The sequence below is a fragment of the Carassius carassius genome, chromosome 46, assembly GCF_963082965.1.
Source record: "Carassius carassius chromosome 46, fCarCar2.1, whole genome shotgun sequence".
Taxonomy (NCBI): Eukaryota; Metazoa; Chordata; class Actinopteri; order Cypriniformes; family Cyprinidae; genus Carassius; species Carassius carassius.
Genome location: NC_081800.1, coordinates 20,631,189 through 20,657,553, shown reverse-complemented (window position 1 = coordinate 20,657,553; position 26,365 = coordinate 20,631,189). Strand labels below are relative to the sequence as shown.

Below are 26,365 nucleotides of genomic sequence, written 5' to 3'. Positions count from 1 at the left end.
CTGTTTCTTGTAACTTTGTCTTTCACTTCACAAAAGTGACTTTGTTTCTCATAACTTTGTGACAATATGACTATCTCACAACTATAATTTGTACCGGTAATTTTGTCACAATGTGATTTATTTTACATAATATCTATTTTCCATAACTTAATGTTTGATAATGAATGCAAAGGTTGATGCAATATCTACCATGTATGAATGATCCTCTTTATTTGGAAGGCCCAGATATCTTTCTGAGAAGGCAGCACCTGAAAAACAAGGTTGAATCCATTTCCACACATAATTGTGAAAAGAAACAGCAATGCACTAGAGATAGAAATATTGTTCTTCCGTGGCGTTTGGAGCTGGAACTCACTATAGAGCTTGAAGTCTGTGATGGGAGCCATGACAGCAGCACATTTGAACATCTGATTGGTTGCTGTCAGCATCTTCAAACCTAAATAGCCACCAAGTCCCTGTGAGGTCAAAAGTAGGCTGATGTCAGAGCTCTGCAACTGTATGCTTTTTTAATGAATACTTTTTAAAAATCCCTACGAAAAAAAAAAACCTTCAATTCCCCTTTTTACAACTGACTTTAAAAGGTTATGACCAGTCTTGAAGAAAAAAACTTTTAAAACTTCGCTAAGGTGCTATATATATAATATAGAGTGCAACAGGTTGGTCCTGTAAAAATTCCATTAATAAAAAAAAAAAAAAGATAACTTACAAACCTTGAAATACAGATCTTTTGTGAGTTCTGAGGTTGTTATTTAATGGTAAATGCATTAGTTACATCCATCAGTTCACATTATTTGAATTTGATATATTTTTAAAGAATTGTGTGAATTTACTTGTGAAAAACTACATTACCCATGATGCTGTGAGGAAAATTCCAACAATCAGAGTTGTGGCAAGCAAATTGCACCAAAAGAGCTTGGCATTGAATGCTTACTCCCATAAACCACCTTGAATGATATAATTGTGCCAGTCTTGACGCACTTTCAAAATACTTAAGGGTTTGTATTTATATATGTATATGTTTACAGTTTCCAACTTGCATAAATCAGCTATTTACTCAAATGTAACTCATTTAATCAGAAGTTTGAGTCTGAACCCTCAATTTTCAGAACATATATTTTACCTTTCCATAAACAGCGACTCTTCTCCCATCAATGTATGGCAACTGCATTAACCATCTGAAATAAAACAAGGAATTTCAGGTGGCATTTAGGCGTTATGATAAATGGCTGGTGTTTTATAATCAGCCAGCATATTAACTCTGCAGAGACATAAACGTCGATTTTTTGCCTGGAGCAAGAAAGGTTAAATTAAATTATTCAAACAAGTGTTCAAGAAAATTTGAAAGAAAACCCAGCGTCTGCTTTAATCAGATATTTTGTGGTGTAATGTGCAAAATTACTTTACTAATAGAGCTATTACTCTTAATAACTGAAAAGAGAGAATGACTCACTCCACGACTCCAAGCTTATCTTTAATGCGGAGGGAACTGAGCTTGCGAGGGTCCAGGATGCTGCTTTTCTGTCCCTGTGAGACCCAGCTTCTGCTGTCAATCCAAGCCAGCGCCACTCCATGCAGGCTGGATAAAACCTCTGGCCAGCCCAGGGCAAACTCCTCCGTTACCGACTGCCTCCCAGGAATACTGTCACTACAGGTGCAGAGAACGGATAGGTGGAGGTGTTGACATATAACATCACATTGTAGATTAAAAAGACATCAGCGCACTGATCTGCATTCTGTGAATGTGTTCACAATTGCTGAACACTTCTTGCATCTCAATCGAGCATGTGCATATTGCTTATTAACGCAGCATTCATAAATCATGTAGCCTAACCAACTACAGCGAGGGAGAGGAGAGTCCTAACTAGATTTGCATTTCCACAAGGAGATACCACTGCTTGCAAGGCAAGAAATAAGTCTTAGGCAAGCTTAAGTTTTGGGCTTGTTTGGTGTGAGAATCAGAGCCGATTTGTCACTTTTAGGACACTTAGCATGCATCTTGTTTTCTTAATGCAACACTGACCATAGTACATAATGCCTACTATTTAAAAATCGTGAGTAAAGCATAGGCATTAGCTCACCATTAACGTTTCAAGCAGTAGCATGCTATTCTCTTGTCATGTGACTTTAAAATGATGTATCAATTCAGCAAATGTTGGTTTCATTTAAAAAAAAAAGAATCTTTTGCATTTTATTTCAATATTGTGTAGAAATTGAAAGTTTAATAAAAAAAAATGAGTCAAAAAAACTGAGAGTTTAAATTTCGTAACTAATATTAATTTTGGTTCATCCATCCTATTGGAAATGGAAGTTTGAGTCAAGCAACTTCTCACAATTGTGACTTTTCACAAATTTCAACATAAAATAAGCTGCCAACTTATTTCTCAAATTTGTTACTTTATAACTAAAAATTTAAATCCCACAATGTAGCTTTTATATCTCTCAATGTGAATTAAACACTACAGTTTGCATTTACATTGTACAATTTATATTTAGGGGTTATATTTTTCAGGGTTTAAAAAAAAATGTATTCATTATTTCACTAAATTTAAGTTTCATTAAATTAATTAAAAGTTGACAGATGCTGAAAATTCAGCTTGCATCACAGGAATAAATTACATTTTAAAATATTAAACTAAAACTTAAAATAGAAAACAGTTATTTTTAACTGCAATAACATATTAGAATAGAATTGTTTTAACTGTTTTATTACGGTAATCAAATAAATGAGCATAAGACACTTCTTTCAAAAACATTAAAAAGTCTTACCAAATTCAAACTGATGAATATTAGTGTCTCACAAAACATGACTTTTTATATATATTTTATCTCATAATCACCTGTCTCATTTTTTACTCTGGAAAAAAAAGGGGCATCCATACAATACAATACTGCCGTACTAACAGTATGAAACAGGCACTGGTGAAGGGCAAGGAGACACTTACATGATAATAAGGAGAGGATGCAGGTTTCCTCCGTACCCAGGAGGCAGGGACATCTTTAGATCTAGGTCTGTAATTATTCGCAAAGGCAGTTAAAACAGAACAAAGGGTCGTTTCAACTGTATCATACAGCAAGGAAGTCTGGGTACCGACTCATCAATATTTTAACCACTGGCAAATGAGCTCCCATGAGCCTGCTGGTTTTTAACAAACTCTCAATAATACACACATACATGCACAAACAAACACAGCCAGGGGACCTGATGTACAGTACATGTGCAATTTATATACACATGCAAACCTCCCCTTACACATCACATACGCAAAAATACACACGCTGCAACAGGCTTCCCCCAAATGCACCACTAATGGCACAGCTGTGAAGATCCAGTTAGCAAAACCGAAACAATTATCTGATTGTTTCTTAAATCTAGTTGGCTTTGTAAAAGGCTGAGATCAATTTATGCTGAAAGGAGGAATGTAATCAGTTACTTAATAAATCTTTTTACCGCTGTTGTCAGAGGAAAGCGTCTGGAAAACTGTCTCAGAGAGCCTCTTGGTTTCAAGAGACATAGCGAGGAGGCTGTTGTCTTCCACCACTGTGTATCCTGCAAGGAAAGCACCCAAACTTAATACATTTTTGGCATAAAACCACAACAGTTGACCACCTTGGATTTAAATATTAAGACTCATTAAGAATAATGAATCCAGATAATAAAATTCAAGACGATACCATAAAGCACTTTTAGATGTTTTAGAGAACACTCGCACTACAACAAGCTTTAAAAATACTCACTAGGGTGCTTTCATACGAAAATATAATGAATTTTTTTTCTCAGAATCATACTGGCAATTAAATTGATCATTAAGGTAGTTTATAGGTGGTACTCTATGATATTCTAGTCCTTAGATACAGTTTAGATCCCACCTTCAATGTGAGTAATATAGATCAAAAGTTTATGTCCATGACTTTTAAATTGCAGACGTCTCTTAGAAGTCTGCAATATTATGAAATATTATTTCAATTTAAAAGAACCATTTTCTGTTTTAATATATTTTGAAATATAATTTATTCCTTTGATGCAAAGCTGAATTTTCAGCATCATTACTCCAGTCTTCAGTGTCACATGATCCTTCAGAAATCATTCTAATATGCTGGTTTGCTGCTGAGGAAACATTTCTTAATATCAGTGTGGAAAACAGCTGTGCTGAATAAGTTTATATATATATATATATATATATATATATATATATATATATATATATATTTTTTTTTTTTTTTTTTTTTTGAATAACAAAAATTTACAATAATAACAAGTCATATTTTACATAAATGCTTAATACGGCATTTATTTATAAGGTGCATTTATACATAAACAGTTCTTGTTTTTTGACACAATTGTTTTAGCAATTAAAATCTTTCTTTCTGTGAGCCACAAATGGCTTGTTATGAGAAGAATATTAATTCTACTCACTGGAAGGGTAACTTGTGCTGTGAATGGTCACCTTTGGGACACCTGGGCCTGAAAAAAAGTATAACAGAGATGAGAAACGTCAATCTATTTTCATCTACCTAAGTGTGTTTATATTTGTGCATGAGAGACGGCGTGATCTTACCCAAGCAATAGAGAGTAAAGTATGTCTGATTGGGGCTGAAGTCTGCTTTGAAGACGCTGCATCGCTCAAACAGGTTGCATGTCAGACACTGGCGATGAAACACTCCTCCGAGCTCCACACTAGTCAACAAGCATGCATTTCATTATTTCACAATTTGTCATCAATGTTAATGCTATCTACAACAATCAAATTTTAAATCTTAATTTTCTTCTCAATACTGGGGGTCATATGATGCAATTTCAAGTTTTCCTTTCTCTGTGGAGTGCTTCAAGCTGTTCATGCATAGATAAGATCCCTAACATTGCAAAGACTAAAGTCTCCAACCCAAAGAGATATTCTTTATAAAAGTTAGACTCGTCCACACCCTCCTAAAACACCTTGTTTAAACACGCCCCCACATATCTACATCGCTGTGTGGGTAGATTTGCATAACAACGCCCAAATGTTCACGCAAAGAAAGCAAAACTTTGATCTTCCAAAAGAGGACACAACTATAAATCAGTGGTTAAGTTATACTTACAATACTGCACAAAGGTTGTTCCTATAAAGTGGGGCAATTCCATCTTTGCAATGACAGTCTGGCGCTTCTGAATTTCATATTTAAAGAATTTGCCACTGATGATTCAAACGCGAGTATTGAGCAGTGTAGAGTAGCGCTTGTTGTTTGTTGTTTATTCCGATCACAAATGCAGACATGGTTTTAAGTTTATGCAGTGTGATATGCAACGCAACGTGTAAAAAGACAGTATAAGTCATTATAAGCAGTAATTATGTCCCCAATGGATGCAGCAAATGCCTTGTTTGTAATGGGTTTTATTGTTTTTTTCTCGTCGTGCCGGGAGACGGCATCACAGTATGGTAAGGGACGTAACATTTGTGTCACACACTTGAGGTATCAATCAGTGCAGACCTCGCTTTTCAGAACGATGAGCTTTGTAAAAATCAACGGGTTTCAGAAGGCGGGCATAGAGAAGCAACATTGATGTACAGTATGTGGAAAGTAATGTGCTTTTTTAACCTTAAACTGCAAAAACACATTTCATTACACCAAATACACAAAATAATGTTCTTTTAAGTAACATCATATGACCCCTTTAAAGTAATTGTTTATGCATAAATAAACACTCATAATGTAGTAAATCTCATGCCTTTCCAAACCTATCTGACTTTCTTCTGTGACACGGAAATAAAACATTTTTAATAGTGTTCATGCTTCCTATAGTAAACAGGACTGTCAAAATGAGATTTAACGACTTAAAAATAAACTTTTTGGCTCTTGACAGCCCACTGTATTGTATAAAAAAGCATTGTGAACACTAAAAATGTCTCTTTTTGTATTTTATAGAAGTCAGTCAGTCATGAAGATTGACATTAACTGTTTTCTATTTTAATGTATTTCAAACTGCTATTTATACCTGTGATGGCAAAGCTTAATTTTCAGCATCATTACTCCAGTCTTCAGTGTCACATGATCCTTCAGAAATCATTCTAATATGCTGATTTGCTGCTCAAGAAACATTTCGGTTACACTTTATTTTGATAGTCCACTTTAGACATTCTACTGACTATAAGTAACTTTGTAACTACATGTCAACTAACTAAATCTCAGAAATTTGCAACTACATGTCTACTAACTCTCAGAGTAGACTGTTAGGGTAGGTTTAGGGTTAGTGTTAGGGGTAGGTTTAGGCTTAGTATAAGTTGACAATAAGTTGACAAAGAAAGTGTTAGAAGATATTAAGCAGACAGTCTACTAATACTCTACTAACTGCTAGTTGACATGTAGTTGCAAAGTTACTTACTGCTAGTAGAATGTATAAAGTGGACTATCAAAATAAAGTGTTATCAACATTTCTTATTATTATCAACATTGAAAACAGTTGTACTGCTTAATACTTCTGCGGAAACTGTGATCCATTTTTTAAGGATTCTTTGATGTATATAAAATTCTAAATAATTTATTTGAAAAAAAAAACTGAATCTGTCATTTTGATTAAATTAATGCATCACTGATTAATAAAAATGAACTTATTTAAATAAACAAACAATAGAGTTTTGAGCTGAACTGTCCCTATAAATTCCAGTGCATTATACACATACACACACACACACACACACACACACACACACACACACACACACATGCTGGACCTTTGCACTTTCACCATATTGCTTGGATAGCCACAATAAAAAATCTTTGAGAACTTGTGGCCCACTGATAGCAAGTGAGAGTCTTAAAGCATTAATCAAAGGTTAGAGAACACCCTTTAAATCGCTGTGAGGCGCAGCACCTCCCCCTCTGCCCATCTCCTTTTCAACCTTCTCTATTGCTCTCTGCCTCACGCGTTCTCTCTCTCTCTCTCTCTCTCTCTCTCTCTCTAAGCTGTCGTTCCTGTTAAATGAATTAGCCGGGCTTCTTGCCTGGAGCTCACTAGAGGGGAAAAAATTCTATTGCCTTTTCACAAATGTCCCTGAAACGCATCTCAGATATAGAGTGGAAAGATTTTACTGATTACAACACAAGTCATCAATGAACACACATTCTCAGAAACTGGATGCAGAATATCAACATGCAATGAGGACATGGACGTACAAAATCCACAAACATACTGAGAAAATGAAATATCTCACAACACAACACAACAGGGAGTGCAAATGCTGTCACATTGATTTAGACGCAAAGAGGTGCAGAATTCAGTGATGACAAAATATTATATCACAGCTTAAAAGATGTATGGGAGTGGGACAGAACCTACCTGTATAAGTGTCTGCTCTGTTGCGACTCCTCCGTACTCAGAAAATAGCTGCATGGGAAAGACACATGAAGTAAATCTGAAAAGGTTTTTGAGTTACTATTTGTAGACAGTCATTTATCCTCCACATACTACCTTCGTACAGCTGCATACCAAGTAGGTTAGTAGCAGTTACACATGCAAAGTAGGGAAGGTAGTGACATGCATTCATTTCTGTCAGTACCAGATTAATTGTAAGTCATCGATATGTGGGCTTAAACTTTGATTTGTGCTATAGATCTAACTACTTATAAATATTCATTAATTGAAAAGATGACAAAAAAAAAAAAAATTCTTTAAAGCTATTACTTCTGGGATGGTTTATTAAGAGGGTTTGTTTTATGCGGAAACAAAGCCGGAGAGAAAATGACAGTCATTACAGCCAATTCAACATTAAATTACTGTATTAATTTTAATTAAGTGCCATCTTTGCTGATTCGGTGGGCTAAATGGGATCGCTAGGTGTGTATAATTCAATAATTACTCATATTAGGTAGTTGGGTTGACTATGGGATGCTTTACGACACAGTCTTGAGGCTTTCGAGTTGAAATGGTTTGCTCATAAAATTCGATCTGTCATACATTTTATCGTTCTCCTCGTCAAGGGCGCACAGTGAGGTTACATCCCAGTTCCCTGATGTTAGAAAGCGAGGAGAAACAGAAGGAGTGGAAGTCTAAAGAAAAAGAAAGAGAAAGAGATAGATAAAGCTTACTCGAGAAGGCAAGCTATAATGGAAAGAAGTGGACAGGAAGATAAGAAAACAATACATTTAAGTGTCAGAGTGCAAAACACGATCTAAAGAAAATAAAAAAGTTATAATAAATGGATTAAAAAAATGTATATAAAAATTTTAATCTATATACAAATATTACAAATAAAAAATATAAAAAATATTATTAATAAGAAATCGTGTAATATATATAGAAATAAATAAGATTCATAGAAAAGGTGGGTTATGATGGCAAGCAGTGGGCAGAAAGATAAGGAAACATTAGATTTAAGTGATATTTGATTTAAAGACAATAAAAAAGTTATAATAAATATATTTCTAGAATATTTCTGAAAAATATAATGAAATAAAAATATATATAACTATTTATATTATTATTAGTAGTAGTAGTAGTAGCAGTAGCAGTATTATTATTATTATTATTATATTTTTTGTTGCATTTTCTTATTTGAGATTTTTTTTATCTCTGTTATTTAGGAATATAAGAACAGAGCATGACACGTGTCAGTTCAAGCTCATTATATAAATTTGTAAAAGACTGAAGAAAGCAAACAGGAATCTAAATTAAGAGCTAGTGCATGTGAAAACCTAACTATATATTCAAATCAGACTAACAGTCTAACACATCAATAAAGAGAAACGGGGAGACTGCACTTTACAATACATAGGGGTTCAACATCGCCCCCACACATCCATAAAAAGTCACATATATGCTGGGTACTTCATGTTTCTAATTATGAAGTTTATGACTGCGTCTAATTTCATTGTGCATAACGTGAGTAAGAAAATATTCTACCCACAGACCTGAGCAGGGAGGCTGGCGATGTGGAGAAACTCCCCACGGGCCCCTTGCTTGGCAGGCAGGATGAGGTAAAACAGAGAACCATCTGCCATGAACAACGGCTCCTCCTGAAGGACAAGCCACCGTCAGTATACTTTCCTCCAACAGATCAACGAGAGAAAACACCATTTTGATGCAATTAATTTCCGTCCAAGTTGGATGCAGCTTTTAGGAACCGAGGAACGCAGCCTGAGAATTGATTGGATGCCTCCCTGGAGAGAGTGAAAGAGAGAGAGCGAGAGGCTGAACTTACCTGCCGCTTGTTGTTGTGCCAGAAGTCCACCGCCATTTGGTGCCTCTGAAGATTAAATATGTTTTAAAAGGATTAGACATGTCATAAATTATAAGTAACATATGTGTTTAAATCATTTGTTCTCTTCTGCCTGCCATGGAGTTGTACATAACAAACCCCACGGCTAACGCAGAGTTTCAGTCAATCCATCATTCTCATTGGCATCACATTAAGGAAGTGCATGTTTCATTTTTATCTGCAGTTTAGATGTGCTGTCAGGAACAACATTGGGCTGCTCTTAAGTGAACTTTATTTAAGATATAAGCTACACATCTCCTCTGTTTTTACATTTAGATTGCTTTTGCCGTCAAATATTCATTTTTCATATTGTACAGTACATTACAATTTTGTTATGCCTAAATAAAACAGCATTTTAACATTTTCTATAAAACAGTAAAACGGTGTTAACATTGATAATAATAAATGTTAAATGTTTCTTGAGCACCAAAACAACATATAAGAATGATTTCTGAAAGATCATGTGACTCTGAAGTACTTTTCAGTACATTTTTGTATATAATATTATATGTAAGAAAATTATTAAATATTAGTGTATAATTAAATATAAAGTCACCAGTACTGAGACTAAAAAATGATTGCATCAACAGAATCATCCATCATCGCTTAACAGCCTTAGAGCACATAGTCTTAAGAGGTTTGTACATTATTGTTAAAAATCAATTTCTCTGTGGAGAAAATGAATGGGATTTGTACTTTCAGCACACGACAGTTGCGCTGTGTTGTGTATTTCAGCACAGCTCCCAATGCCTCCAATTATAAAGCACTGTTGACAGATTCGTCCACACACAGAGTGTAGAAATCAAACAAGGACTGCACATCTCTGTCAGACACAGAAACTCCTGTGCACATGCATTCAATCGCTCACAAGCACATTCATAAAAAGGGAGCGACCTTTAGGTGTTAGGACCGGCTATACATTACAGCTGAGGCTTAAAAGTAAAGTTGAGTTAGTCTTTCACGCCTCCAAAAGGAAATTATAGGCTGAGCCGGCAGAATAGAAGTAAGAGATTATCTGCATGTTCTGAGCAGAATACAAAATGAGAGCCGAATCGATGGGACACTTTTCAGGTTTCCAAGTGGGCTGCAGTGGATGAGCTGGTAACCCCTCACCTCTGAGCAGGCTCCTGTCGTTGCCTCACACACACACAGCACAGACTGGTTCTGGATGCGGTTTAACCAGCGCACAGTCAGACGAGTGCTGCTTATCCAGCTCACCATAGAGATGTAGCTATCTCTAGAGAAAGACGAGTAAGAAAGACAAACAGAAAGACAGTGCATTCAGAATCACTACTTTGATTATTTATTTAGATACTATCTTGAAAATTAAGATTTAAATTGGATTTTAGAAACTCATACATGGTTATTATACAAAACCGATTCCAAAAAAGTTGGGACAGTTTGTGAAATGCCATAAAATCAAGAATAGGTTATTTGTACATTCTCTTTACCTTTATTAATTTGACTAAAGTACAAAGAAAAAGAAAAAAAAATCCAATGTTTTCACTGGCCAACTTAATACTATTTTGTAAATATAAACAAATGTTAATTTTGATGGCTGCAACACTTCAAAAAAAGTTGGGACAGAGGCATGTTTAACACTATCACATCAACTTTCCTTTTAATTACAATGTTTAATAATTTGCGAGCAAAATTTTTGCCCAATTTCGCTTGATACAATACTTCAGATGCTCAGCACTCTGTGATCATCATTGTCTAATTCTCATTTTCATGACTGGTTATACATTTTCAATAGGAGACAGATCTGTTTTATTATATTTACAGTTTCACCTAGCAGAAGCTTTTATCCTAATCAACTTGAAATGGGCAACATTACAAGCAATAATAAGCCCTGCTTTATGTTTATTAACACACCGTGATGTTTAATGCTACTATTCTAGCCAGGTCTCTGTAGCAAAATGAGACTTTAAGCTCAAGGGACTAACCTTGTGAAATAAACGTTTAATAAAATCATGCTCTGGGGATGATTTTTCACCAGGAGGAATTGGAAAGTCGATTGCAATCAAGGACAAAATTCAGCCTGAAAGCTATGTTTAGAGTGAAGATTCATTTTCCAGCAAGACAAAGACTCAAAGCACAGCAAAAACAATGAGGAATGGCTTAAATACAGAAGGTTGGTATTCTGGAGCGGCACAGCCTGAGCCCAGACTTGAATCCAATTGAAAACCAGCAGTAAGTCCTGAAATTGCTGTCCACCATCATCCTCCATCTAATCTGGCAGAGCAGAAGCATATCTGCGCTGAAGAATGGCCAATAATTCTACAATCTAAATGCAGTAAGCTCACACCGACAAACCTGGGATGATGCAGGCTGTACTTTTTTGCTACAGGACTATTGGGACAATGCAAAGAACTGAAGGGGTTGGGAAAAACATTTAAAAAAAATTTATCACTGCAAATATAATAAAATCTTCAGTGAGTAACATCAAACCACTCTCAATAACCCAATGTTGCCCAACAAACCCATTTTCTTCAGTTTGCAAATGCATGATGCATTTAAAATGCCAATTAAAAGGTTTAATAATGAAGGAATTACTTTGAATAAACTACTAAATTCTTTGATTTTGTCGCACTACATCTATTTTGAAATCTTATTCTGGCATTATGCACAGTGTTGAGACAATTCTCCCTCATTAAAGCAACTGTTCATCCATTTAAAAAAAAAATTCACGTTTGTTAAAGACTAATCTTGTTTTTAAAACATTTGCATATCATGAAGAATTGCTTCGATGTGACTGCTGCCTACAACCACCACAGCCACAGCGAAATGAATACAAATCATTTGCAAATTTTTTTTTAAAGGATAATAAAAATTAACACTTCTGTATCCACAGCCTGTGCATTGCATAAGCGTACTTGTGGACACATAATAATTAAAGACAAACTTCACCTGCTGTTCTGGGAGTCTGGAGGAATCATCTCTAATGTGTGTGCTGGGCCATATAAATTCACCACAAACAGACTGGCTGATGGGATTCTGGAACCCGCCTGTACAGAGCAAATACTTTTAACATCATCAAATCAAAGAATAAATGCTCCTGCAGTCAGTGAATAGTGCATATATTTGCATTAAATATTCAATTTAACTGTGATATTGGATTCATTTGGGGCTTTTTTCATCTTGTAAAAACAAAATAGTTGGCTGTATCATGTCTACTGTTCTTACCTTCGGATAAGGGTAGAGAACATTAGAAGGGTAGATCCCACCCAGGAAGTGATGTATCTCCATAAAAGGAGTTGCTGAGTTGTTAATAGACAGATATGCCAGGCGTGCGCCGTCTTTGGCCCACCAAAATGCAGGATATTTCAGCAGTATCTCCTCTAAATTTTAATAAGGTGAGACAGAAATGAAATTTTGATGAGGCTAATTAACCCATAGGTAGACCTACGCTGATTATCATGAATCTCATTTACCTATCTCACTGTGTATCTATGAGGCCAATTGAGATAATAATCTCTTTGTGAATGTCTTCAATGGGTTGTCAAAATTGTCTCAAAGAAACACATAAAATTAAGGTGATTCATTAAAGTGATGGACTGCAGTGAGAGCGTCGAAGGGGACGACATGTCCAAGATCACTGACCCTCATAGGTCCAATCAGACAGCCCATTAACCACCATTCCGTTTCTGCCCGTGGCTGTCAGACGCATCGCTTTGCTGGAAACATCTGGCTTGTAGTAGATGTCATTCTCAAAGACATAGACCTGGAGTCAACAAAGAGACACAGCCAGCATTAATACAGACAGATCAAACCGATATTCCAAGAGTATTACTGGGATTTTCAAGAACTTATGAGGGCTGAGTCCACATTAACAGCTAGAATATCACAGTTTCATAATTATTTTAATGTGATGGCCTATAATACAATGTTATACTATATTGCCAAAGTAAATGAAAACCTTTTTTTTTTCTTGACTCATCATTTGATCAGACTTCCAAAGATTACATAACCTTTTATAAATATGAAGGGAAAAACATTTAAAAAATAAAAATAATAAAATTAAAAAAAAATAACATTATTTGAAATAAAATAACCATTACCTGGAATTAAAACGTATATATTATATCAGCAAGTTGCCACAATTTTTCATTTTCTGAAGTACAAAAAAGCTGAAGTACTAAAATGACTAAAAGTAAATAAACTAAAACTTAATAGAAAACTATATACTATACATGTTTTAAAAATATTAAAAATGAAAAAAAATTACAACAACTTAAAAAACAAAAATGACTAACTCAAAAATGTTAAACTTAAGTAGTATCAGTGATGCTAAAAAGCACAGTATACATGGAGCAGTATTTAGTAAGCTAGTATTCCATTCCAAACACAGCCCAAAAGTTCATTTTAAGGAGGCTCGCTACAGTAAAACAGAGATTGACCGTGGGTTCATCCTCACCATCTGGTTCCCTTGAGGTCCCCATGCTGCATACTGAAGAACAGATATATCCTCCTCGGATGGGGTGAGGTCTGTAATCTCCCTAATTTAAGTACACAAAAACACATCACACCTAGATTGAACTATTACTCCAAACACATTTGAAGCCCAAAATGGTACAATTCATCAAGGTCTGGGTCATTTTTAAAGTGCTTGAAAGGGTTCATAAAAACAGCACGATGCAGATGCAGAGTTAATACAAAATGAAAGTGAAGTATACAGAGTCGGGTCTGGTCATGCAATGACACTACAGCTAAGGCTAAATAATTGGAAAATTCTGCCAAAACAAGCAAATGGGCTTCAAGACATTTGTTTAAGTTTCACTGCTGTGTCACAACCACAAGCAAAAAATCTCAGGCTTTTATCAACAAACAGAACATAGCAAATCCCTGTCAGGGCATTCTATAAATTGCAGGTTAGTGTAAAAACTTTTCATCCAGCAGAGACCTGTCAACTCCAGAACAAATAGTACCTTTCCATACTTTTAAATAATCAATGCCTGATGGATAAAGTTGGATAAAAGCACAAACGCTGAGGGACCTCTGGACTGGTTTTTGGTTGTGCACATGCCCAGTGCAGGCCATGCAGAGAGGGAGCTCCGTCTCTACCTACCCACTGGCCACTGTGTAGATTGCAAAGGATGCTGTGAAGGACTGTGAGAATACCTGGAAAGGGGCAGAGGACATGGCAGATCTCTAAATTGTACACAAACACAAGGCTATGTGAGGAATTGCATACTACCACAGTACGTCTTCTGTAGTATGTCTATCGTGACCGCATTCAAATTTAAAGTATGCATGAAATTTCAGGATTTCTTAACTTGCCAAATTGTGCAGTATAAGAACACAATGCAATGCGCCCAAATTGACCTTTTCATTTCAAGTGTGAAGTCTGGTTGGGGTCTGGGGGGATTTTTTGCATTTAAGTGTAGGTATGAGGGTGCAAGACCATTAAGAGATTTAAAAACAAACAGCAGTATTTTAAAATCAACTCTATGACGAACCAGCAACCAATTTAGGGAAAATAAAATATGAGTAATATGTTAGGGTTTGCGGACCATTTGAAGCCTTGTAATAGAGGACTGGGAAGTTCCAGCATATAAAGAATTACAATAGTCCTATCGAGATAAAATGAAAGCATGTGTGACTCTTTCAAGATCTTTGGGGGACAGAAACGGCTTTACTGTAGACAGAAGCTTCAGATGAAAAAAGCCTGACTTTACTACTGTGTTTATGTGATGATCAAACTTAAAGGAAGAGTCCAGAGTTATTCCCAAAATGTTCAGTTGGTTTGATATAAGAGTGCAGATTTCCAACATCAACAATGTTTTTCCTTTCCCTACAGAGGGCCCAAACACAATTGCTTCAGTTTTACTCGCATTAAGGTGTAGAACATTTAAGGACATCCAGGATCTTATGTTATTTATAGAGGCAAGCAAGGCTTCTAAGCCTTTTATGTCAGTGTACTTAAAAGGCAGATAAATTTGAGTGTCATCTACATAAAAGTGAAAAGATACTCCCTGCCCGCTAAGAGTAGAACCTAGGGGTAAACATATATAATGAAAACAGAGTTGGGGACAAAATGGATCCTTGAGGAACACCACAGGTAAGAGGAGCTATGGATGAGACAGAGCCTCCAATGCCAACTGAAAAGGTCCTGTCAGTAAGAAAAGATTTAAACCAACTGAGGGCATTTCCACGGATGCCCACATAATGTTCAAGACAAGACAATAGAATGGCATGATCAACAGTATAAAAGCTGCACTCAAGTCTAAGAGCATTAAAATTACTGAGTCTCCAGTGTCAACAGATAGCAGAATGTCATTCAAAACTCTTAATAGTTCAGATTCACACTGTCAAATATCGGTTTAAAAAAACGAGTTGGAACAATGTCAAGAGAGGAGGTAGTAGGGTTCAAATTGTTGAGTATATCTGTTAGACAACACATAGTAATTGGCTTAAAATAGCTTAAAAACCTAATGGCCATAACAGGATCGGATTGATCAACAGATGAGGGTAATATAGACCATCTAATCACTACTATTTTGTCAACAAACTCAGAAATTATGCAGTATGCTTGTATTCCATACTGAACAAAGCACACACACTCACATACAGTTTGCACCGCTCATAATCTTTTTTCATTCTCTCACTGCATGGCAACACAACTGTGGATTCTGGTTAATGGATCATTTAAATTTCAATTTCAAGCTTCATTCAGCTGATTCATCTGAGAAGGACCATGAACAAAAGAAGCAATTCTTTAGAAAACATGTGAATTTATTTCACAACCAGTAAGCTGGAAGGGATCCGAGAAGGCTTGACTCTTATTAGAACGGTATATCACATGTATGGGGTCTTATGACAGAATGATAGCAGCACACGCCCTGCCTCTATCAGCATGATCATATCCCTAAAAAAAAACCATATTCACATACAAACCCACTCCACTGGATTAGTATGTCAAAGATGACCTAAATCAATAGAAGTGTCTTTTGGACCTCTAAGGACATTTGTGCATTTCGTCAGTACAGCAGGACAGTGTATTACAAAGCATTTGGCTATATGAAGATATATTGATTAGTTAGGTCTTTAATGATTTGAGTAAAATTAGATGTATCGATTGCTGCAGCATCAGTTCAGAACACAATGTGACAACAAGCTTTACACTGCACTCCTTTCCCAAAAGCATAATAGGATTGAAATTCATGCCCTGTACTGCATACTAAAAACAGAACAGCCCACTGTCGCACTGTCTGATACTGTCTAGCAGTGATTATTTCAAACAATTATTTCTTTAAGATGAATGTTTAAGGTCAGTTAAGACTGTTTATAAAACAAATTAATACTTTTTTTTTTAGCAAGGTCACATTAAATTGATCAAAAGGATGTTTGCATAAGCAGAAGAGACTTCTTTCAAAAATATTAAAATCTTACCAACCCCAAGCTTTTGAACAATACTGTATTTCAATATTAAAATGACAGATGGCAGGTAAAAGTAGGAATCTCAAAGTGCCTAGTTCTGAGCTTTAGCACATTCTTTTTTACAGTCAAAATTCTCCTCTACAGGAATTCTCAAAATAATATCCATACAGTAAACACTGGAAGAATGAATATTGCTAATGTGGGAATCTGCATCATTGTGACACTGGCATTGTACTGATACTCACACTATTCTCAGTGCCAAAAGTGCAAGATCTGCCCTAGTTTGCCTTCCCGTCTGTAGTGTTGCTTCTGACTGTAAAATCTTTTGATTCATGTTCATCATAACACGTCTGCCTCTGCGCTTTCAGTCTCAGGTTACCCTGGTTCACATAATGCGTACCTCTTCATTTCGCAATCTCTGTGGATGTTTTAGATTTATTCCTAACTTTGACTTCCTTCCTCCTTGACTGTGACATAATAAGGATAGTCCACCTAGAAATGAAATATCTGTCATATTTACTCAGCCTCATGTCATTCAAATCCTAATTACTAGCTTTTTCTGTGTTTCAAGTTGACAGGTAATTTTTCTATAAAAAAATAAATAATCACAATGGCTTAAGCTTTCAAGATTTGAATATAGCTATAAATGTATTGTAAAAGTCAAGTCAAAGTCATTTATGTAGCAGTTTTCACGATAGTGTTTCAAAGTAGCTTTACAGAAATCATGATGTCAATGTTTATAATATCTTATATCTTCGTGTCTTACAGACAAATTCAGATAATTTAGTATAGGCCTAAATTTTGCAATGATACAAGCAATAAAGCAGTTAATAAAGCAATATATACTGCTTTATGTGAGTGTATTGAAAGTACACAAGCAATGTAGGATGTGCTATATCCAACTTTTAACATATCACTGGGTGATAAAAAGAAACAAGATGGTCATATAAAACTATGTGAAGTGTTCTGAGGTCTTAAGACAGCTTTGTGTAAGAAACAGACCAAAAGTGACAATGTTATTTACTGATCATGTTCCCCTCCAGTTAGCTGTTAACCACTATTATACTAAGTCAAATCAGTATGATTCATGAATGAATCATTCAGGGATTTGTTTCCCAAAAGCCTAAGTACATCAAAGTGACAATTGGTTCCATCAGTTTGTAATTATCTACTGCTTTTGTAAAATATTTCTATGATGCTTTTGCATCCTTTTAGAAGTTAAAATGCCTTTTTTTGCATTCTACAGAAGAAAGAAAGTCATATATGACTGGAATGACTTGTGGGTGAGTAAATGATGACAGATATCTTGTTTTTGGCTGAATTATCCGTACATTTTACATACAGTGTCTCTGTATCTTTTGATTTCGCTCAGACTATGCTTTATACTGTCTTCTGCAATTTCAACTTCACTCTTTCAGTATATATTTCCTTTTCCTTCACAATACTCACCTTCTTTTCCTTCCTTACCTCTTTCCATTTTCTTCCTTCCCTTGCCATTTCTCATTACTATTCTGCCGTCCCCTTTATATTTTCCTATCTCCCTCTTTCCATCTCTCTCAATTTCCTTTCCAATCTCTCCGCACACATTCACACATCCCATTCATCCCATCTCTATGATTGATTGATTTTGATTGGCCAGCATGATCTAAGGGTGACTGCAGATCACATCTTTTTTATATCCTCGTCTTCTTCAGTCGCTGTAACCCCCAGACCCCCCACCCCCCATGCTGCTTTCAGTTCAGTTACTTGAGCAGCAAACTGCCTCAGTCAGCACATATTCTCTAGAGATAGCTGAAGTGGGGGAGAAAGAACAGCGATTGTGACTAGAGGAGGTGGAGAACTAACAGAGAAATCCTGTTTCCCTGCAGATGTGACCACACAGACTGACATTATTTATCCTGTGAGATAGGAAGCAACATCAAAAGAAAGGAATTAAACATTCCTGTTCCAGGACCATAAAAACCTTTTTGCATCTTGCCATTTTTTTCATTAAAATTAAACATATTTTATTCTAATAAGCAAAGCAAAACATTTAATTAATGTTTTGTATAAAATGTAATGGTAGCATTTTTCAATGTTATAAAGCATTGAGAATAATAGTCAGTACATTTACATAAGCAGTTCTAATCAAGCTACAGAGGGGTTTACATGGTCAAGCTAAACTCTACAGAATTAAACACAACATTACTTCTTTATTTAACAGGGCCAATGGACAGGCAAGGACTGCCCCAGAATTAGCTACAGAGCTAAATTTCATCTGCTGTCCATGCATGTCACTAAAGGGTTTACATTACATTTTAAAAAGATTAATTATTGAAAATGAAAGATTCATTAGTCTAAATTAAGGTGCATGTAAATATGCTAGTAGTGTCTACACTTGCAGCACACCACAACTTGCTTCCATCATATTAAGTGCTGCCGACTAGCCACTTTTTTCTGTGTATCCATAATAAACTGATTTAATTTACAAAGATCATATATTTGAATTATAAATTGATAAAACCGTTATTTTTACACTCTTATAATTTTTTTTTTTTTTGCTATTGTAAAATAGCCCATACAACATCAGTTTTATAAAATGTAGTTATTATTTATTATTAATTATTTACAATTTAATAGATATAGTGTGTGTGTTTGGGAGCATTTCTCTCTCTCTCTCTCTCTCTCTCTCTCTCTCTCTGTACGTCATTCACCAGATTGCATGGTGCACAATACAGAACAGAATTTTAATCAGCAACAAAAGCAATATTCACAAGAGACATCAAGAGAGAGTGCAAGTGCAATTCAAGAGAAAAAGAAAATGGATTATTCTGTCAGTGTTTTTCACTCACTAGTTGTTTTTCCCTCTTTACCCTGTTTTTTCTCTGTTACTCATGTCTATGCCCTGTTCCTTTGAGAAGAGAGAACACTACTGCAGAGATGATTATTTTCTGAAGTGGGGATTCAGCAGGGAGACAAAAACTACAGATTGCTGTGGTTGCTCAGACAAATAGCCTACAAATTGTTTATTTTCAGCCGTTTACTAAAACCTGCTGTAATCACAAACGCTTGCCCCAGTGTGATGCTCATTACAATTCAGTACCAAGCAGCTCCTCATCTCTGTTTCCATCTCTCCCATTGCCTGTCTGTATCCCTCCTTCTTTCTTTCTATATACCCCAGATCCTCTGTGTCAGGATATTCGATTCCTTCCACGTTTGCTGTTGATCATAGCAGCGCTCATGCTGCAGAAATTATGGACAATGTGAGTGGTCTCTCCTGCTATACATCTGCTAGAAGTAGTTCACTCTTGTAACAATAGCTTACAGCGCACAAATATGCATGTACCATTAATACGTGCACATCATGTCAAGTTTTGCTATCTTTGTGAGGACCAAATATGCGCAAACTACATAGTGTGGATCTATCTTGTAATTCCTACATGGAAAATGACGGCGACTAAATAATGTCTAAATTACCAAGTAAAATCCAAGGTTTTATTTTAGGGATAGGGTTAGTCTATATACTATATTTCATTCAGAAATTGCTTGTAAATTTCCCAAAACATATAACATTATGGTGATATCTTCTTCTAGGTGATAAGATATTAAAAATAGCATTTCTGATCATCCTTTCATAGCAATTCTTGCAGGATAAAAGTGCATAAAGGTTATTAACTATAATAAGATATATGACATGATTTATCATATTTACATACAAGGCAACACCTCATACATCATTAGGCGATTTTCTCAAAATCGCTCTTTGGTCCAACTGGAATATGATTCTGCATGGTGATAGAAACAATAAAGAAAACAATAAAAAAAATCATTTTTTTCTCTAACAGACAGGTAACACAGAGATAAGATTGCTTCTTGATGTTTTTCTGTTCATATTACTCACATGGTGGATATTATAAGCCATCAGGATGAACTTCTTATCAGCTGAAACCTGGAACCTCATGGACTTTAGATCCTAAAGCCAACACCAAAAAAGAATGCCTTAAAATAATAATTTGGGTTCAAACAAATTAAGCTCTATCACACACATCTAGCATGCTATAAGTTACCACAGACAATAATTTGTATATAAAAAAGCAAACAATGTATAATGTATTCATAATTGAAAAAAATTAATTATCAAATAGTTATTAAATAATTGTAATATTTTGGGCTTATGTGTATTGACATTTATCTTGGTGCAATGTCTTACTTCCTATTCTTCCATTATTTTATTTTATTTAGGCTTCTAATTTTTCTAATTTAACATTTATCTTGGCAAAATGGCTACCTTTATACACTTCCATTGTAAATGTATTAACACAAATACCATTTTTATTTAATTTAGAAACATTTCTGTTGAAATCAATATTGCATTGAGCTCAACTTGTATTCTTCCCATCAGCTGCAAACCATGAATGAGGTAAATGCATTGAGGGTAGACGTCGTTGTGGCATAAAGTCAATGTGACGAGTGTACAGTAACAGTGTTGACAGTCTGGGGAGAAGAAGTATCTGCCATCTCAACAACATTTCATTTAGCATCTGAGGCAATGACCCATATATGTTTCTCAGTGTCACCCAGAAGCAGCGTTCAAAGGGTGGCCCTGCTGAAACAGTCTCTTTGAAGATGCATGCTATGGGATCAACTGGGGGGGAAGCGCAGAAAATGGGAATAAAAGACATTAGAGCATTAACTATCGAGCCTGTAAAGCCTATTTTCTATTTTCTCTTTGCTTATTTTTTTAGCATTCTGATTCTTTCTTCAAAGACGTTTAGCTACCAGTCCATACCCTCTCTCTTTCTATGAAGTGACCTATTTGTGAGGTTCCATGAGAATGGAGCTAATAGAGTTGTATGTTTTGTCCTGCTCACATGCCTCAAGGGAGTAGTAATTCTCCAGAGAGCTGCTTTACACTGGTGGTTTTGGATAAGTAGGCTGTATGTGTGTGTTTGTATGCTCTTTATTTACTATGTTGCTGTCTTTTATGTGAGTGCATGCATGTGTAAGTATCCACTCACCAGAGTGCTGTTGTCTAGTAACGTGTTAGTTAGATTGGTGCTGAGATTGTGGATTAAAACATGACCCTCCCTTGTGCAAAGTGACACCTCGTTCTCTGTAAAACACAAAGATCAACATTTAACAGCTGAGCTCCAGACTGGCGTGCACCTAGATAGCATCCTAAAGAATATGTACTTCGCTGATGATGGAAAAGTACACTAGAGTACCATGATTATTTCTATCCAACAAGGATGCATTAAATTGATCAAAAGTGCTGGTAAAGACATTTATACTAATACAAAAATGTATATATTTCAAATAAACAGTACATTTTAGCTTTCGATTTGTCAAAGAAAAACAATTAAAAATATATTAAACATCACAACCATTTTTAACATTGCTAACAATAAGAAATGTTTCTTTAGGACCAAATCAGCACATTAGAATAATTTCTAAGGCATCATGTGACACTGAAGACAGGCTGCTGAAAATTCAGCTTTGCCTTCACAGAAACAAATTGCATTTCAAAATATATTAAAATAGGTAAGTTATTTTAAATTATAATAATATTTCAGGTTACACTTTATTTCGATAGTCCACTTTAGACATTCTACTTACTATTAAGTAACTTTGTAACTACACATCAACTACAAATCAACTAAATCTCAGAAATTTGCAACTACATGTCTACTAACTCTCAGAGTAGACTGTTAGGGTAGGTTTAGGGTTAGTGTTAGGGGTAGGTTTAGGCTTAGTATAAGTTGACAATAAGTTGACAAAGAAAGTGTTAGAAGATATTAAGCAGACAGTCTACTAATACTCTACTAACTGCTAGTTGACATGTAGTTGCAAAGTTACTTACTGCTAGTAGAATGTCTAAAGTGGACTATCAAAATAAAGTGTTACCATATTTCACAATATTACTGTTTTACTTTATTTTTGGTCAAATAAACGCAGCATTGGCATGCATAAAAGACTCAAATATATATATATATATTACTAACCCCAAGCATTTGAATAGTATTCTCAAGGAAATCAGCCAACAAATGACTTCTGTAATTTAAAATCTAAATATTAAACATCATTCTTCTATTGAAATACTGCTAAGGCAACCTTGACTACACATTCCTGTTTTAAAGTACTCCTCTTCCGTACAGAAAGGTGTTGTGTGCAATATTAGCCCAAAACCATGCAAGAATGCACACTTTAAAGTTTAAGTAATATACCATTCAAGCACCTTAAAAATTCTGTTATCAATATAATAGGGTTTGGGATGCAGTTATCCAAATCTTGCATGCTATATAATACAAACTGAATTTGAATTGAGGCAGCCTGAATGAATGCCATAAAACAAACATTTAACCCATTAGCAGAAAAACACATTTGTCTCCTGTTGCATTACAAGAAAATGAATTGTTGCACTCCAGGAGCCCTAAATGAATGAACTTAAACCATTCCCTTAAACAAACACAGTTTATACAATAGGAGTTTTCACCGTTTAGCCATGTCGCACATGGGTCATGAACTCGGAAATCTTCGCTCTCCAAGTTCTTTAGAGTGAGACGAGACAGCAGCAGGAGGTGAGACTCATCTGAAATACAAGATTCGGTAGTCAGTTAAGGACAACCACAACTCATTCGTGAGCAGAAAAATAGTGTCTGTAGCAAGAATGTACAGGACTGTTTAACAAAATGTATTGCTACTGATGCAAATGAAAAAACATATATATATAATTAAACAAAATGGAATGAAACTGTGGAAACTGGCTCCACATGTTTAAATATTTTTTATTAGCAATGCACTTTTTTTCATTAACAAGAACGTTACACAAAGAAATATATAGGATTTTAGAAAAATATTTAGTTATAAATAAAGTAAGCAGCCAATTGGTTTTATTTCCTGAATTTGAGGGGAAAATAACAACATATTATTGTTTAATGTTCTGTTATGTTGGGAATTGGAAAGGGCTTCTGTTCTGTTGTGAGTGGGGCAAGAAATGAAAACACGCCTACTGGCAAAAGTGGGTAAAACTTGGCTTTAGCCATTTGTACCCAACTCACAATATAACAAAATTTCTTCCATATAACAACACAACCCATCATCAAGCCCAAACAAGACTCCCCTTTCTCATCTTGCACAAAAATAAATAAAATATTTACTTAATTTCAACATTTTACTCTCCCTTTCCAGTCTCCCCAAAAGCATACCGGGAAATAAAAAGGATAAGTGAACAAAAACGAACAAACATTGTGTAGGCAGTCAGACTAAGCAAATGTCGGATTAATGCAAATGGATTAACCAAAGTTCTGTTATAGAAAAACAAAAAACATATTTGTTGCGACAACTAATTTTTTTAAAGCTTAACCGAGCAAACTGTTTCTGCTAGTCTTTTTGTACTGTTGTTTGTGAATGGATGTCTGGCGCTCACATAATCCTTTATAATCTTCTGTTGTTTTCCCAGTTCTCTTTCTTCACATATTTGAGTTGATCTCACATTTCTCCTGCTGTATCCTTGGTTCATTTACTATATTCATTTACTCCTTCGATCTCTGTCTTACCAGGTGTGAGCAGAAAAATTGAGAGGGAGACCAGAGACATGACCCCCAGGATGACCACCATGGCTATCCCAATTCCCTTCCAGTTGCGAGGAGGTCCTCCCGTGCTTCCAAGGTCCTGCTCAAAAAACAAAAGCAACTGCATTAACTTTTCCCCCTCATACACATAGTCTCTGCACTGCCGAGAGAGAATGTATTAGTGCTGCCTCATTTGCACTGCCTCAGAGCAGGGATTTCATGTGAGATGTGTGTATCAGTGCAGCAACCCTCCGGGGGAGAACCAAAGGACCTCATTCTAACAGAAATCTGTGTTGTTTAGAGCATTCCGTCATAAAACCAGCAAGAAAAGAATTCCTCAAGTGGAAAATGAGAAGCTAATTGAGCCTCATAATTCTGTTTTGTCTTAATTTATACCGAATAGTGCTTCATTTCACCTATAACAGCTTTATGTACATGAAAGTGTGCGTGGGGGTGTCATTTTCCGCTATGCAGGGGACGAAGTTGGCGTTTTAGGGCTTGGAAGCATGCAGAGATCCGTCCTCGACTGTTTTTCGAAACTGAATCTACACCAACAAAGCCGAATGGATGAGACGAGCAAGAGTTTTCTTATGAAACAGTATATTTGATGTGTTTTCAGCTCCCAGAATGCCTCTGTGACAGCCAAGGCTGAAGCAAAAACTACAGCAGTGCATCTTTTTTTTTTTTTTTTATAAAACCAAATTAAAGCTGCAAGATGATAAATAATAATGCATCACACAACTGTATTTACCCTGTAAATCCAGACATATGAAATAATAGTTACATGTCTGGCTTTATAGAGTGATTTGGTGCAGATGTTATTTATATGGCCAAAACATTCAAATGAAAATCTGTTTGTATCTTTACACATCATATGTCTTAGTGAGATGACATTTAAATGCTTGTTGTTATGCTAGTCTCGCGAGAACCAAGTTTTGTTTGCAGCAAAGGAAAACCAGTCTCCTCTTGGCTTTTATCAAAATCCTCTGAATATTTCTCTTTACAAATCCTCGTTTTAGGTTTCCCCACAGTTGGTATATTCTGCTGATATACTGTGAGCAGAATGCACAATGCGCTAGTGAAGAATCCTAGTATGAGCGTTATTCTGTTAACATGCAGATTAACAAGAAACACAATCCTGCTGTGTGAAAGGAACCGGACCGGACAACTTTCTGTAATGTCATACAGTGCGAGTTCAGTAATTTACAAATGCGTGGATGTAATCTGTGTTCCATCAAAGGTGCTGGTTCAAATTCTCAATTTTGAGGAGATAAAAACAAGAATCGTATGCTTAAACGTAATCATTAAACGGCTGTGAATTTAATTACTCAAACGTGAGCACGGCATGTTTAAAAAAAAAAGGCAGTTAGCAACCACCAAATATCTCACATTTATCCCATTATAAAGCTTGAAAAAGCCAGGACATTTTTTAATATAACTCCGATTGTATTCATTTGAAAGAAGAAAGTCATATAGACCTTGGATGGTTTGAGGGTGAGTAAATCATGGGGTAATTAACACCTTTAGGTGAATATCCCTTTAAAGAGTGAAAGATCTGAATTAGCTTGTAATGCTGTCATTCTTAAGGGTGGGGTAAGGGATTTTTGGTAGCCAATGCTATTATTTCAAATATCCAAAACAAACATGCCCCTATCCCAAATGGGTCTCGCCCCTATTTTGATAGCTCCGCCTCACACATACAGTACAGACCAAAAGTTTGGACACACCCTCTCATTCAAAGAGTTTTCTTTATTTTCATGACTATGAAAATTGTAGAGTCACACTGAAGGCATCAAGGGCTATTTGACCAAGAAGGAGAGTGATGGGGTGCTGCGCCAGATGACCTGGCCTCCACAGTCACTGGACCTGAACCCAATCGAGATGGTTTAGGGGTGAGCTGGACCGCAGACAGAAGGCAAAAGGGCCAACAAGTGCTAAGCATCTCTCGGGGAACTCCTTCAAGACTGTTGGAAGACCATTTCAGGTGACTACCTCTTGAAGCTCATCAAGAGAATGCCAAGAGTGTGCAAAGCAGTAATCAAAGCAAAAGGTGGCTACTTTGAAGAACCTAGAATATGACATATTTTCAGTTGTTTCACACTTTTTTGTTATGTGTATAATTCCATATGTAATTCCACATGTGTTAATTAATAGTTTTGATGCCTTCAGTGTGAATCTACAATTTTCATAGTCATGAAAATAAAG

The 26,365-nt window shown here is 35.7% G+C and overlaps 1 protein-coding gene across 3 annotated transcripts in view; it reads right to left on the bottom strand.

Annotated features, from left to right (window-relative positions):
• The window catches only part of LOC132129725 (inactive dipeptidyl peptidase 10-like), a 42,851-nt gene that overhangs the window by 833 nt on the left and 15,653 nt on the right, over window positions 1-26,365 (bottom strand). Inside the window, exons 2-23 of one of the 3 annotated variants that reach the window (XM_059541426.1) lie at window positions 24,146-24,263; window positions 23,083-23,178; window positions 21,608-21,702; window positions 20,491-20,562; window positions 14,299-14,351; window positions 13,648-13,729; window positions 12,834-12,954; window positions 12,417-12,571; window positions 12,141-12,238; window positions 10,344-10,467; window positions 9,174-9,218; window positions 8,884-8,988; window positions 7,931-8,022; window positions 7,313-7,360; window positions 4,557-4,675; window positions 4,415-4,462; window positions 3,449-3,547; window positions 2,943-3,009; window positions 1,451-1,645; window positions 1,121-1,175; window positions 356-455; window positions 190-248 (exon numbers count right to left, since the gene is read on the bottom strand). In XM_059541426.1, the coding sequence (XP_059397409.1) occupies window positions 190-248; window positions 356-455; window positions 1,121-1,175; window positions 1,451-1,645; window positions 2,943-3,009; window positions 3,449-3,547; window positions 4,415-4,462; window positions 4,557-4,675; window positions 7,313-7,360; window positions 7,931-8,022; window positions 8,884-8,988; window positions 9,174-9,218; window positions 10,344-10,467; window positions 12,141-12,238; window positions 12,417-12,571; window positions 12,834-12,954; window positions 13,648-13,729; window positions 14,299-14,351; window positions 20,491-20,562; window positions 21,608-21,702; window positions 23,083-23,178; window positions 24,146-24,263 (2,046 nt within the window). Of the gene's footprint in view, window positions 1-189; window positions 249-355; window positions 456-1,120; window positions 1,176-1,450; window positions 1,646-2,942; window positions 3,010-3,448; window positions 3,548-4,414; window positions 4,463-4,556; window positions 4,676-7,312; window positions 7,361-7,930; window positions 8,023-8,883; window positions 8,989-9,173; window positions 9,219-10,343; window positions 10,468-12,140; window positions 12,239-12,416; window positions 12,572-12,833; window positions 12,955-13,647; window positions 13,730-14,298; window positions 14,352-20,490; window positions 20,563-21,607; window positions 21,703-23,082; window positions 23,179-24,145; window positions 24,264-26,365 lie in introns of those variants that run through there. The other 2 variants (XM_059541427.1, XM_059541428.1) reach the window with 2 other exon arrangements.